The 12,486-nt window shown below is 50.7% G+C and overlaps 2 protein-coding genes across 2 annotated transcripts; one reads left to right on the top strand and one right to left on the bottom strand.

Moving 5' to 3' along the window:
• Positions 1-355: 355 nt before the first annotated feature.
• Positions 356-1,879, bottom strand: EMWEY_00047510 (hypothetical protein, conserved; the record flags this gene model as incomplete). The annotated part of the gene is made up of 1 exon (XM_013479286.1): positions 356-1,879. One exon carries the CDS (start codon positions 1,877-1,879, stop codon positions 356-358), a length of 1,524 nt encoding a protein of 507 aa, XP_013334740.1.
• Positions 1,880-3,291: 1,412 nt separating this feature from the next.
• On the top strand, positions 3,292-11,653 carry EMWEY_00047520 (hypothetical protein, conserved; the record flags this gene model as incomplete). Its single annotated transcript, XM_013479287.1, has 17 exons — positions 3,292-3,895; positions 4,077-4,241; positions 4,399-4,579; positions 5,288-5,454; positions 5,696-5,878; positions 6,132-6,223; positions 6,431-6,796; positions 6,957-7,155; positions 7,367-7,824; positions 8,011-8,413; positions 8,671-8,952; positions 9,126-9,348; positions 9,623-9,746; positions 9,867-9,992; positions 10,173-10,290; positions 10,427-10,660; positions 10,815-11,653. The coding sequence occupies 17 exons, from the start codon at positions 3,292-3,294 to the stop codon at positions 11,651-11,653; spliced, it is 4,764 nt and encodes a 1,587-aa protein (XP_013334741.1).
• Positions 11,654-12,486: the final 833 nt, after the last annotated feature.

Below are 12,486 nucleotides of genomic sequence, written 5' to 3' on the forward strand. Positions count from 1 at the left end.
TGATGACTTCCACACATGCGTAATGTCTACACAGATACATATGAACGTAAACTCCCATGCATAGCTTTTGCCCCTCCTTGCAGGCAGGGCGGCGGTGCTTTGCGTAACTGGACGCCTTTGGGCAAGCCACATTGATAAATAGATGAATGGCGCAACGGGTCCCCAGCCAAATTGCCAATGGCCCTGACCCCGACTGATGTTTACACTGAAAAGAGGGCAATTATTATCAAACACGCATATATTACGTGACTACACACTTCGTTACATCGGGAGTGAGTTCACTGGGCACTACACGTACTGGATGTAAGCACTCATTATGAGTTAGATGTCGGCTGATTGCTGCGCACTTTATCAATTAGCCTAGACTTCCTCTGAGTTGTCCTTTTGTTTTTGTGTTTTCCCAATAATATCGGCGTTGCCCCGATGTATTGTCCACTGCTGCTTCAAGACTGGCGCTTCGAAGCGCAGCAGTGGCGGCGAGTGCGTGAGGGCGCGTGTACCGCCACTGCTGCGCTTCAAGGCTGGCCATGATGTCCTGCAGCCGCCCACCAACGGGAATGTCTGCCTTCCCTTGGGTATTGGCGGGCGAGAGAGAGCCTTCGGACGCCTCAGGGGTTACAGACACGCTGTAGCTTCTGTTTCCATAGCTGTTGCTGCTGCTGCAACTGTTGCTGCTAACCGGCTGTGCCTCGACGATTTCTTCCCTTGATGCAGTCGGCCCAGCACTCCCTGTTGGAAGAATTCCCCTGTCAGGCAGCACAAGTCCGGTGTCCCCTGTGAGCGCATCATCAGTTTTAGATTTTGTATGCTGCTCTGTAGACTTGGCCTGTAGCTGACTTGGCTGCTGTAGTTGCTGGCCTCCCTGCCAGAAAGGCTCGTTTAAGCAAGTACAGGCTTCTGTTTCCCCCGACGGGAACTGCCCGCCTCCTACATCAGTCCAGCCGTCTGCGTCGCTGCTCTCTAAATCTACCTTAAGCCGGAAGGCTCCGATACCGTCTAATCCGTGCACAGGGCACACGGGGTGCCACATGTCGTCCACCGCTCCCTGTAGCTGCTGCTTGTGCTCCTCGCTCTCCACTGTCGTCCCTCTATCCTCCGCACCTCCTTCCGGCTCTTTGGTTTCTGCTTCCGCTTTCGTCGCCCCTTCAACCGCATCGCCTTCGCTCTGAGTGCTGCAGGCGCTATCCCTGCTATCGTCGCTTTCGCTGTCAGAGGAGCAGCATATCCCTTGGTTCGCTCCCAAGTCTATCACATCTGCCCCAAAGAACAACTCGGCCTCGACACTTGCACCTGCGCAGCGTATACACGCCGCACCGTCACAGTTACCAGTACGCGGGGAGGCGCCTTCCAGCACCCAATCTCCACCCTCTTGAAATGGAGAAAAACAGTTCACTTCGCCACCTTCAATACTTTCAAAATCTGCCTCTGTTCCATCGCAGCTACTGGTAATGCTGTCGCTGCCGTCTCCCTCAAGCTCAGAGCCTATGACTTCGCTGGAAGGAAAGTCTGGCGTCGCCCCTCCTGATTCAAGAATGCCATTCTCCATGCCTTGATTGCTTTCTCTGAGAGCTACGCCTACTTCTGCTGCTGTCGTTCGTGTTGATTCTGCTGTAGCCGGTGGCGCTGCATCGGCGTTGTTTCTCGGAGAAACAGGGATGTGACTGCGCATGGTGGCATGGGCGCGGATTCCTCGAAGGGGCTCTGTCTGACAGGAACTCTGGCCATTTCTGTTTATCATTCGACTCCTGTTCCAAATGTGCGCCGGGAGCATCTCCCAGCGGACGATGGGTGAGTCCACAGAGTCAACTGCGCTTTCACGGTCTCCTGAACAGCTCCGGAAGGGCCCAGGTCTCATGGCCAAAAAGGAGTTAGTCTCCATGTTCATTGAGTTACTGTTTGGAAAAGGCGAGGAAGAAGATCAAACTTTGTAGTCCCTTGCGGGTTGGCTTGCAGATGAGAATTGAGTTGACAATGCCCACCTTCGATAAGGCCTGGTGGGGGCTTATGCCCCCTTAATCGCTGTGTTTGCGCTGAAAAGGCGAATAAAGAAAAATATACAGGTTGATAACAAACCACTGCTGAAGTGTGCAGATAGGTTAAAGCCTCTCTACTGTCAGGTGACTCGCCGCAGGCGACACCCTCGAGATGGCCGCTATTTACCAAGTAAATAATGGGGCGGAAAGATACATTTATAGAATGTGTGAGATGAAGAGTCTTTTAAAAAGCAAGTATTAAGAAGAAGTAACGAAAGCGGACTTCAAACAGACAGCTCCTTCCGCTGGCTTAACCGAAGTGAGCCTTGGCGGTTGTCTCGCTGAAGATCGTGGCAAGCTCGAAGGTTTTGCTGTTCTTCGCTAGTGTATGAAAAGCAACACAAGTTCAATCTTTAAAAACCTTCTTAATATGGCAAAACAATACTCAAAATAGACTTAAAACGAACACTGGTGACACCCACTGCATTCAATTCGCTTGCCAGTCTTCGGTGAGCCGGCCGCCCAGCGGTCCTCAAGCGGTGGCCGTTGAGCACAGCAACAGTGGGCGCCTGACCGCTGTCTGTGAATTTCTCCTTAAGACCTCGACAGCGCGTCTTCTCATAATGCAGAATAATTGAATTATTATGTTTCAACCGAAATAATTTCTGACCGTCTATTTATTCGCATAGGGTTAACTATCAATGTCCGCGAGGGTGGGTGCCTGGCCCCAGTTCTGCGGCGTACGGCCTCACAAGTATATCTACAGGTATTCATCTAGTTTGAATCTAATAAAGCCTAAGTGAATCGGTTTCTGCAGAATATACTTCCTAATGTTACCATTTCGGTTGTGCTATGGCTGCTTTTCTGATGCGGGTGTGCACAGCCGTCACCTCAGACATTGTTGCAGTTGCTCATGGGTGGCGTGAACAGCCACAGCAGCGGTTCGTCACCGCCCAATTTGTCTTTTCTGTTTTTGACCTTATCATGTCATCAATTGATCTCTTGCTCTTTTATCCTGCTTTCCATTGGCTGTACGCTCTTCCCCCGACTGTCAGGTGCACCTTTCTGACCATTTTTACCAGACACTCGTCGGAGGTGCCTCACGTGCATGCGCTTTGGCAAGCTGTAAGGCCTGCGTCTTCTGATGTTTTTACAAAGGGTTCATGAGACTATCTTAAGAAGCGTTGCCCTGTTACTTGGTTCATATCATGCTATGCCGCCAAGTGCGCTTCTGTATCCACTCTTTAAATATTCCATGAGGCCTTTCAAAGACCAAGACGAAGGGCCGTAGGACAGCTTGGACGGATCTCCACTCACAATGGTGGCCTCAGTGCGCTCGGCGTCTTCCGGTTCCCGTGGGGCTTCTTCAGAATGCAGCGAGGGAACGACTCCGTCAAGCGGCTATGTGCAGGTCGGGCTATCCGAGAACACGAACTTGCCGTTTGAGCGCAACCACTCGTTTCTGAACTGGTTACTGCTTCTTCTTCTTATAGGAGGGAGTTCAATAGCTGCCGGAATTTTCTACTATGCCGTTCCTTTGCGCCATGAGCTGACTTCGACTGTGAGGACGCATCTGACCAGTACGCCGTTCAAAGAAGGGGAAAGCTTTTTCCTCAGCTCGTACACCGGAGGCTGGCGAAGCGTGTCGAGCTTTTCACGAGCCATAGAGCTGCGTAATATTCGCATCAGCGCATCCGTCCGCCCAGAAACAACTGGCTTCACAATTGCCGCAGGTGCAATCACCACCTGGGCAGATGTGGAGGCCTGGCTTCTTAAAGTACTGGCACCCACTCTCTTTACTGGTAGCTTGGGGGGGGCCTTAGTAGTGCAGCTCGCTACACTCCATCTGGTCAAAGGCAGTCTTGCAGAAAACGAAAACTCCAACACGGCGAAAGTTGTGTACAAGAGGCTCAACTTTGACGGTGAGGATGAAAACGGACAAGCAGTGGCCGCTTAATGGAGAGGCTAGCGAACACCTGAAAAGTAACACATGCTTCACGGGACAGCACGTTTGGGGGAAGGCAGGGGCGGAAAGCGTTGTGAACGGCCTACTGAATTTAGATTCTACCGGTTCGAGTTCGTGTCGTTGTGGTGGCTGAGCAGCTGCTGAGGAGAAGACGATTGACTTTGGACAAATGTTGGGAGGGACATATGCAGTGGATGCCACAAGTGTCATCGAAGCCCTCGGTAATGAAGGCTGGTGGGGCCCGCTTACGACGGCGGCAACGCTGACAATACGCGGACGAGACGGCAACGGCAACGAATGCTGTGCGTGTAGAAGAGGGGGGCTGTTGAACTGCCGGGGTATTTAGGCTTAAAGTGATAAGGCCTAAATGACACTTCCCACATTTTTAATGCGTGTCGCAGTAGGCTTCATCAGGCGTACAGTGCGAGCCTTTGAAAGACACTTTTGTTGTGTCTGCAGCTGCGAAAGTCTACTTCAAGCAAAACGCGTCAGGTCTAGTGACGGCAGAAGTGAAAGTTGTGTCGGTTCTTGTCTCGGGAAGAGCGTTTGCCTTTGCTTTTTCTCTCCTCTTTCTGGTGGCGGCCATATGCTACTGCATCGTGGAATGGCTCGCCTTCAAGCTTATCAGGAAAACTCGACGGTGTGTCCATCTGTTTGTTCTACACGCCCTCGCTCAATCTGGCCTTATGAGCCGCTGCCCTGACCTACTCTCACCCTATTCCCACTTAGAAAGAACCAACTGCATGCTTAACCGAACTAGTCTACTGATCCAACTCAGTCATACGTGCCAGGAGGAATAGGGTCCTGCGTGCGTGGGTCAGGTGAACAAACAGCATTGTAAGACGCAGACATTACCGTTTAGGCAGAGCAAGCAATGCTTGCGCAGCAAGTATGTACCGTATTATGTACTATATGGCTGTTTGCCATTAAAGTTGATGCATTATACTGTTCTCTAGCTTGTACAGATTTGAAGATGATCGGAGCCCACTTCACCGCTATTTGGAAGAGCGCTGGCCTTGCACGTTTATAGCCCTAATGAGTTTGTTGGGGGGAACGCTCTTTTTGTCCTGCTGCATTCTGAGCCATATCATAACCAAGTCGGATTTTAGCTCCTCCTTAGTGGAAGCTCTCGAAGGTGGGGAATGTGGAAGTCTGCCGCCGTGTTTCATGGGAAGAAGCGCCATACACCCTTTGCAAATCGCTTTGAGCAAGTGAAAATGCAAAGACGTCACATGCTGCATGAATCCTGTTATTGCAGCAGCCCCCGAACACCTTCAGAGTCATTGTGATGTGCATGTTTTGGCTTTCTAGTTGTGGAGGGGATGCTGGGGGTCGTTCATATCGTCAGCGGTTGGGCTTTCGTCTTGCGGCTTCTGCATGCTCTCTCTGGGGCTAGTATATTCTTCCTGGTGCTAGAAAAGAGCACCGCCGTGTTCGTCAACGAATTCGGAGGAATTATTGCGGTTACAGTTTTGCTGCTCCTCGGAGCTTCAACCTGCAACTACATTCTGCTGGGTGGGCAACCCTTTTTCCAATATATCACCACTGGTAGCCCTACTACTGTTGGCAGTTGCAGAGGATCAGAGTGACAACAAAAGTGCATATATGTACAGGCTACCTGGACCTTCTCAGGTGGTTGCTAACAACTGAGCAGGGATTGGAGTGTCATCTGAGGGATTCGGCATTTTCTAAAGGTTGTGGCCATCAAAATCCCTTGCTTTGTTGTGTTGTGGTGGGCGATTCGGCTGCTTGACAGGCCCTCGCGTCCCACAGTTTCGGAACTTCGGATCTTCTGTATTTTACACGGTGTGCTTGAGTTTTGGGGCCCCTTTCATCAAGTCGATGCCTCCAGTCGCATTCATCGTCGCCGCCATCGGGTTACTGGTGGTTTGGGCCGTCTTTGTCCCCATGGTGGTCGCAATCAACATCCAGTCGCTCAGTGCGGTCGTCAAGAAAGTCAGAGCAGGCGAAAGGGAGAATCTGGGCAAGCCTTAAACCTTCCTTGTGGCCCTGAAGTCTCAAAAATGGCATGAAAAATGCTCCAAGGGAGGATGAGTGTTTTGCTTCTCCAAATGGAATTTCAAGAAACAGCATATATGCTGGTAGAAGACTTGCAGCTGTTCTTTTTTAGGGGGGAAATGGGGTGAACGAGTTTCCCAGCTTTTTTTGTGTCGGTCCGTTTTTCTCTGCAGGATCTGATATAGTTCATCGAACACGCGAATGGATGGAGAATAATTTATTTTTCTGCACTCCAGGCCCTAAGGATGAAAGCCGAATTGACGAGGTATGAAATTGATTACCGGAAAAAGGCCGCGTAGGCCATGAGTGGTGAGTCCATGTAAGGACGCACTACTCATTTTGAGTATTTGAGGCTGAATATGTGCAGTTAACGCATGTTTCGGCGAGTGAGCACGCAGTGCTGTTGCGCTAGCGAGTATGCACTACACGTTTGCATCGTGATGCTCCCTACATTATGTGTTGCGTTCCTCAGGAACTGCAGGTGAGGGCGAGACTTGGTAAGGACGAAGCAGCCGCAATTATGCGCGAAGAGCAGGACAACGAAGAATGCAAAGTTAACGTGTCTGAGGCAGAAGACACAGCGGCTATTGAGTACAGGAAGTTGGCAGCGTTTTTCATTCCGTTTATTGTCTTATTCTCCCTGGGCATTTGCTTCCTTTGTGATACACCCCGCGTAAATCGCGAATTGACCAAAGCGGTCGAACAGGCTTTGCAGCCTTTCAGTACGACAGACCCCTTCATGTCCCGAGACGCTAATGTGAGCACTCCCCCTGTGTGGATGTTATCTCGCCCGGAATGTGGCACAACCTCTACCGCCTTCCCTGCTAAGCAGCCCGAGGTGAGTATTTATCATAGAAGCTTTGCGTGTCCGCTGACATCATCGTGGGTGCCGCTGGTTTGCCGTTTCTGTGTTCTCGCCTAGCAAGAGGTGCATGGTTACACCTAATCCACCTTTTTTTCTTCGTATGTGTACTGTGTACTTCCATGGCGTGCTACAGGGCGTCCGGCGTCTGTTGCAAATCACCAGTGTGACGTCCCTGTCGGGGGTTTACGATTGGTTGGAGCAAGTGTTGGCTGGTCAAATACTTAATGCAGCCTTCAACTCCCCCTCTACCACGAACGCAATTCCCCTTGCAAATCCTGGAGCTCTTTTACTCCTCAAGAGGATCGACTTGGAATGCCAGACGTTTGAAAGCCGTGAGCTCAAGTCGCAGTTAGCCACCGCCAAGCCTACCACAGGCCTCCCCATAATGCAATAACCTAGCGCATCTGCTCTTGTCATTTGGTATTGCGGAGGTGCCTTGTTCATCCTCTGTCCGTGCAGTGATGCTCTTACTTTGCCTGGGGCTACTTGTGCAGCGCCTTCCATTGCCCATCTTATTTGAGCCGTGCTGCCCTTCCTGTGCAGTCGCTGATTTGTATCCTGTCCGCCGCAAGCCGGCGGCATTTCGAAATTGGACGAGCGGCACGTTTGGAGGCGGTAATTTTCATCCCAATGCCGAGCGCGTGTACACCGTGCCGGTATATTTTTCCGGTTCGGATGCGCCGAAGACCTTCACGAGTTCTAAACAGGGGTCGGGAATTCAGACGGCCACATACAAGGGGAGGAACAGCTTGCCCCGTCAGGTCCATCCAACTAAATCTGTTCCCTCTAGACGCCTTTCGGACGCCAGTGATTACAGCAGTAGGCAAGCCGACGTTTACTGGACTGCAGAGGATTTTCAAGAAATATATGTAGGCAGCACGTCAATGAGAACCAAGATAGAGGAGCTGCGCTCCCAAAACTTCCTCGACTGGCAACTTCTGGAGTTGCAAGTCCTGTGGATGACGTACAACGGAGACTCGAGCATATTTGCTCTTAACAAGGTCAGTTGAGGTATCCTAGTGCCTCTCTGACTGCAAGCGCATGTGGTACTTAATTGACTGCCAGAAGCTTGAGCTTGGCGCATATTCTGCTTGCATGGGCCGATATAAAACCTATGGGGAGCATGCTAAGTTCAGAGGTTGAACACCGCAAATACAGTTAAAGGACACATATGCGTGCTTTCGCAGGTCGCTATAACAATGGATCAAGGAGGGCTAAAAACTTCCTTGGGGGTGACGGTTGTTCCGGCTTGGCATGTCCACCCTCTGGAGACGGGTGTGAGGCCTGAAGTGATTTTCATACCTTTGGCCCTCGTGTGCTTGCTAGGATACCTCGTCCTGTCGTATCGGGCTGTGCAGAAGAGGCGCCTATATCCTCTATACCTCATTATCCTTGACTTACCGCTGGCGCTCGCGTTCGCCTGCTGTTGTTTCTTCTTGTTATGCATGTACAACGTAGCGTTTGATCCCGGATGGACGGACGAAATAAGTTCGATCGCAGGCGGAACAGTAACCGGAAGCACGGGACACATCCCGAAATTTGTTCCAGGGCCAGTCCAGCCCTGGCACTGGCTTCCCGGCAGCGCTAGCAGTAAGTCAATGAGGGGCACTATCTCCCTCTGCCGCTTTGTTCAAGCAGTTCTTGGGTAACGCACTCCATTGTAGCTCAGTTGGCCAGGTCTATGGGGCCGCTGAGGTGACATTTTCGCACATGCATAGATTGAGAACAACCATAGAATGCCCAGAAAATTCAACGGGCAGCAGCCAGCAGCGCAACCGATAGCGCAACTTCTGGTGGCGGTCTCCAGTGCCCATTTCTGGTGAGTTTGGTGTGTGGCATTATTGCAGTGCCCACTAGGTCGCAGCCGCCACCGACTGCTGAATCCCTACCGCGGTTCTTAAGACTCCAGGAACACATCGAGACGCTTGCAAATTACCTTTTGTTTTGCAAAATATGTGCTGGGCTGCTGTTTGTGATCGCTATGATCCGTTTTATCACCATGGTCCCCGCAATACCCGAAAGAATGCAAGGCCTCCGCAAGCTCCTGTCGCACCTGAATGCTGCAAAGGTGCAGACTGCGTGTACTTTGTGCACTCTCTTTAGTACTTTCCTCTTATTCTCGTTGATTGGTGAGCCGTTGCGGGCTGCACAACAAGGGCGTCGGCAGACAGGACCGATAGCGCAATTCACTCGGGCTACCCATTAGATTGTTACACGGGGGCCGGGTACAGAAGATCAAACGGCCATATAAGGTCTCGTTGTAGAGTCATATGGCGTTGATACGATGTCTTTCTGATTGCAGGCTACTGCGTATTGGGGGGATCATACGACGGCTTTTCGACCTTTGCGAATGCCGTAGTCTCGTGCGTAATGCTGACGCAGTCGAAGTGGAATTTCAACTCAATTATAACTATTCCTCAGCAGGGCCGTAGCATCGGTTGGCTCTTCCAGGTGTTCGCTCTGGTTGTGTGCATATTCTTCTTTGGTTTCCTGAACTATATCGTCCTTTCTATGATTTACGTCCGGTAAGAAAAACGTGTTATCCGCGTGCCGAGTTCCTTCATAGGTGCACATTTCACGTGCATTATTGGCTCGATTGGTTAGTAGGCCCGCCTTCGAAATTCAAGGAAGCCGCCTACAAAAAACGATCCTGTCCCTTGTTCATCTGTAGTCCACATAAATGAATTTGTTTGTTGCTGCTGCCACTCACAGTGGTGGAGGCAGAAGCTAAGGTTGACATACTTGCATCTGGTGGTTCGTAGCTTTGAAGAGTGAGCACTGCAGCAAATGCGTTTTCAGGTATGAGTCCTTAAAGGCCGAAGAGGCGGCTGAGATGCAGAGTGCACTAGAGGCCAAGTACGGAGTAGTGCAACGCAAGCGCGTGCCTCTGATGGTGAACGACACAGTTATCCTTTACTTCAAGGTTTGTCTTGGGTCTTAGGGGGAATACGCTAGGATCTGGGGTGCAGAAGTCCTTCACGCATCGTTTGGCATACATGCTGTGCAGTCCATCGCAAATCTTGTGAGTCCCTGACATTTTCAGGCATTCGTCAAGTGCCTTTCATTGCAGTCGTGGGGGGTAAACACTGATGGGGAGCAGATGGTGAACTCGGGATTTGTGAACCTCAAGGATGAGTTCTTCATGGCCCTAAAGGAGCTACCACTTCTTGTCAGGGAGCCAAGGAGTACTCAGGCAAGTGATGTTTGGTGGCACACCTCGGGCATATGCAGCAGATCACTGCGTGACAGACAAGCAAAGTGCTTCAGGATTTCACGCTTCTGTCAAGGTTGGGAATGCGAATTAGAAGCAAGCCTGCTTTTGCTGCTGCTATTGTGGTTGCTGCTACAGGAGTACATCAGCAAGGCTCTTCTTTCCACTCAGATTGTTCGGCTGCAGCAGTGCTTGACTGACATTGAGTTCCTGCGTGCTAAACACTATTTGATCCTACATGACCTCGGTGTCATTGGTGGGCCTCATTATATGGAGTTGTTCATCTCCATTGTTTTAGCATGCCGAGTAGAGCTACTCGTCGCAAGAACTGTAGGTAGTTCAATGCTGCTTATGTTAGCTCCTTCTTGTGGTGGGCTTTGTTTGTATTGCAGCTGAACAGATGCGGGTGCTCCGCCAGGTCACTCGGCGACAGGGGAAATACGTTGCTGGTGTTGAAGCTGCCATACAGCATGTGAACGATCAAATCGAGGAGGTGCAGGCAAGGAAGGCGTTCATTTCGTGCTACCAACAACAAGACCCAATGCACGCAAGGCAGCAAATGGAGCAGCAACAGCTGTTTGACCTTGGAATGGATGTGGGGCTCCAGGCTGCTCGACGGGCAGTTGGTAAGGGCAGCCCAAAGTGCACAGCGTTGCCGACGCTGCTCAGAGTTCGTATGGGCTGTTTAGGAGACTGCACTTTGTGGATCCGTTGTGACTCCATCGCGTGCCTCAACCTCGAGACCAGTGGTTGTCTGCTACTTCTTTTCTTTCATTGCAGTTGATCCAAAAGCTTACATACCGGAGGAGCTCTTACATTCGACGCGTTGGGAAGACCCTGATCGGAAGAGCCGCATTGAGGAGCTGCAGAACCTCAGAGAGGACTCTCCGCCTCAGAGACTGCAGGCGACTCGAAAGAAGGAGATCAAGGATGAGCTGTCAGCCGTGAAGAGCCCGGCTCCAACGACACCAAAGGCGTTTACTCCGCGGATGGGCGTGGCTGGTCTGTCTACTTCCCCATCGGCTCCGCCCCCGCAGACTGTGTACCGGCTGCCAGGGGACCCGCCGTGGAAGGCAGTCGTGCCTACTGATGGCGAAGTATCGCAGACTCTGGGCCCTCCAAAACATGATGATAGCGATACAGACGACGAGGACTGGGATGTTTTGAGACAGCGATTTGGAGGAGCTCACCAGGGAACATTTGAACTGCGAGAAAAGGGAGGAGATATTGTTGTGGTCAAGCCATTCCCCGAACCTCCAGCAGAGAGACTACCCATGGTGAGCATACCACATCCTCAGAAGCGTTCCCCACCGCGTAAGCTAGATTATTCGAAATTGCAAGAAGAAAACAAGCAAGCCTTGCCTTCCCCTTCACCCTCTCCAGCTGCAATGGCTTCAGCTGTTTCAAGTTTCTTCGCTGAGGATCCGGGCCCACGCCCGAAGACGAACGCTCCAGAAGTGGCCGAACAGAGGGCGCAGGAGAATGCTGCTTACCAAGGGCCTCCGCAACTTGGCCTTCGGAAACAGCACAGTCGGCGGGCGAGTGCTAGTTTGCCCACATTTGAGGCGGGAGGCAAAGAATACAGAATGCTCCCCCGCACCAAAAGGAAGGAGCAATAGAGTTGCAACCTTTTCGCCCAGTTTATTCAGAAATCCGTCAAGTACACATTTTTGGTCCAAATACGCAGGAAATACACCTCCCCCCTTTTATACTGTCATGCTACAAGCACGGTAATCCACAGGAAACACACCTGCGGATTAATGTGCTTCTGGCCTGACAGTTCCATATGTGGGCATTCATCCTTCACCGCGGCAGTCAAGCCCAGTTCGGTTGTCCAACCATTAAGGATACATTTAAGCCCTTAACGCAGGAAAGAGGGAAGCTGAACCACGATTTCTTTTTTGAATGATGCACAGGCCAACATGGCCTGTACGAACTAAATTTTGGAGCTTAGAGGCATCTGCCAAATTTTATGAATTTAGAGACGCTGTTTTTGCAGTTCTTGGCAAACAAGTATCGCTATGGTTATTTAATACGAGTGGGAAAGGTGGAATAATTGCTGGCTAGGGTTGTCAAGCAGCACATGGGTCTTTTGGTTGTGGGGGGTTAACCCAACTGCTGTGCAATCAACCCTTACCAGCTATGTTGAAGGCAGTGCCCGATGAACGATCAGAGCAATGCTGCTGCTTATTGTTTTATCCTGCCGCTGACTTGTACATCGTTGTTTACTCGTCCCCCAACTAACAAGGGTTGTTCAGTGAGTAAAATAGTATGGCGACAGCAGTGCTGGGGCCAGACAGAAGAGGAAATGATTTGTCTGGGGGATACAAAACGGACAGACTATATAACTATATAACTATAACTATAACTATAACTATAACTATAACTATAACTATAACTATAACTATATATATTACCTATAACTATATATATATATATATATATATATATA

Source organism: Eimeria maxima, genomic scaffold, assembly GCF_000499605.1.
Source record: "Eimeria maxima Weybridge genomic scaffold, Emw_scaff1032, whole genome shotgun sequence".
Lineage (NCBI taxonomy): Eukaryota > Apicomplexa > Conoidasida > Eucoccidiorida > Eimeriidae > Eimeria > Eimeria maxima.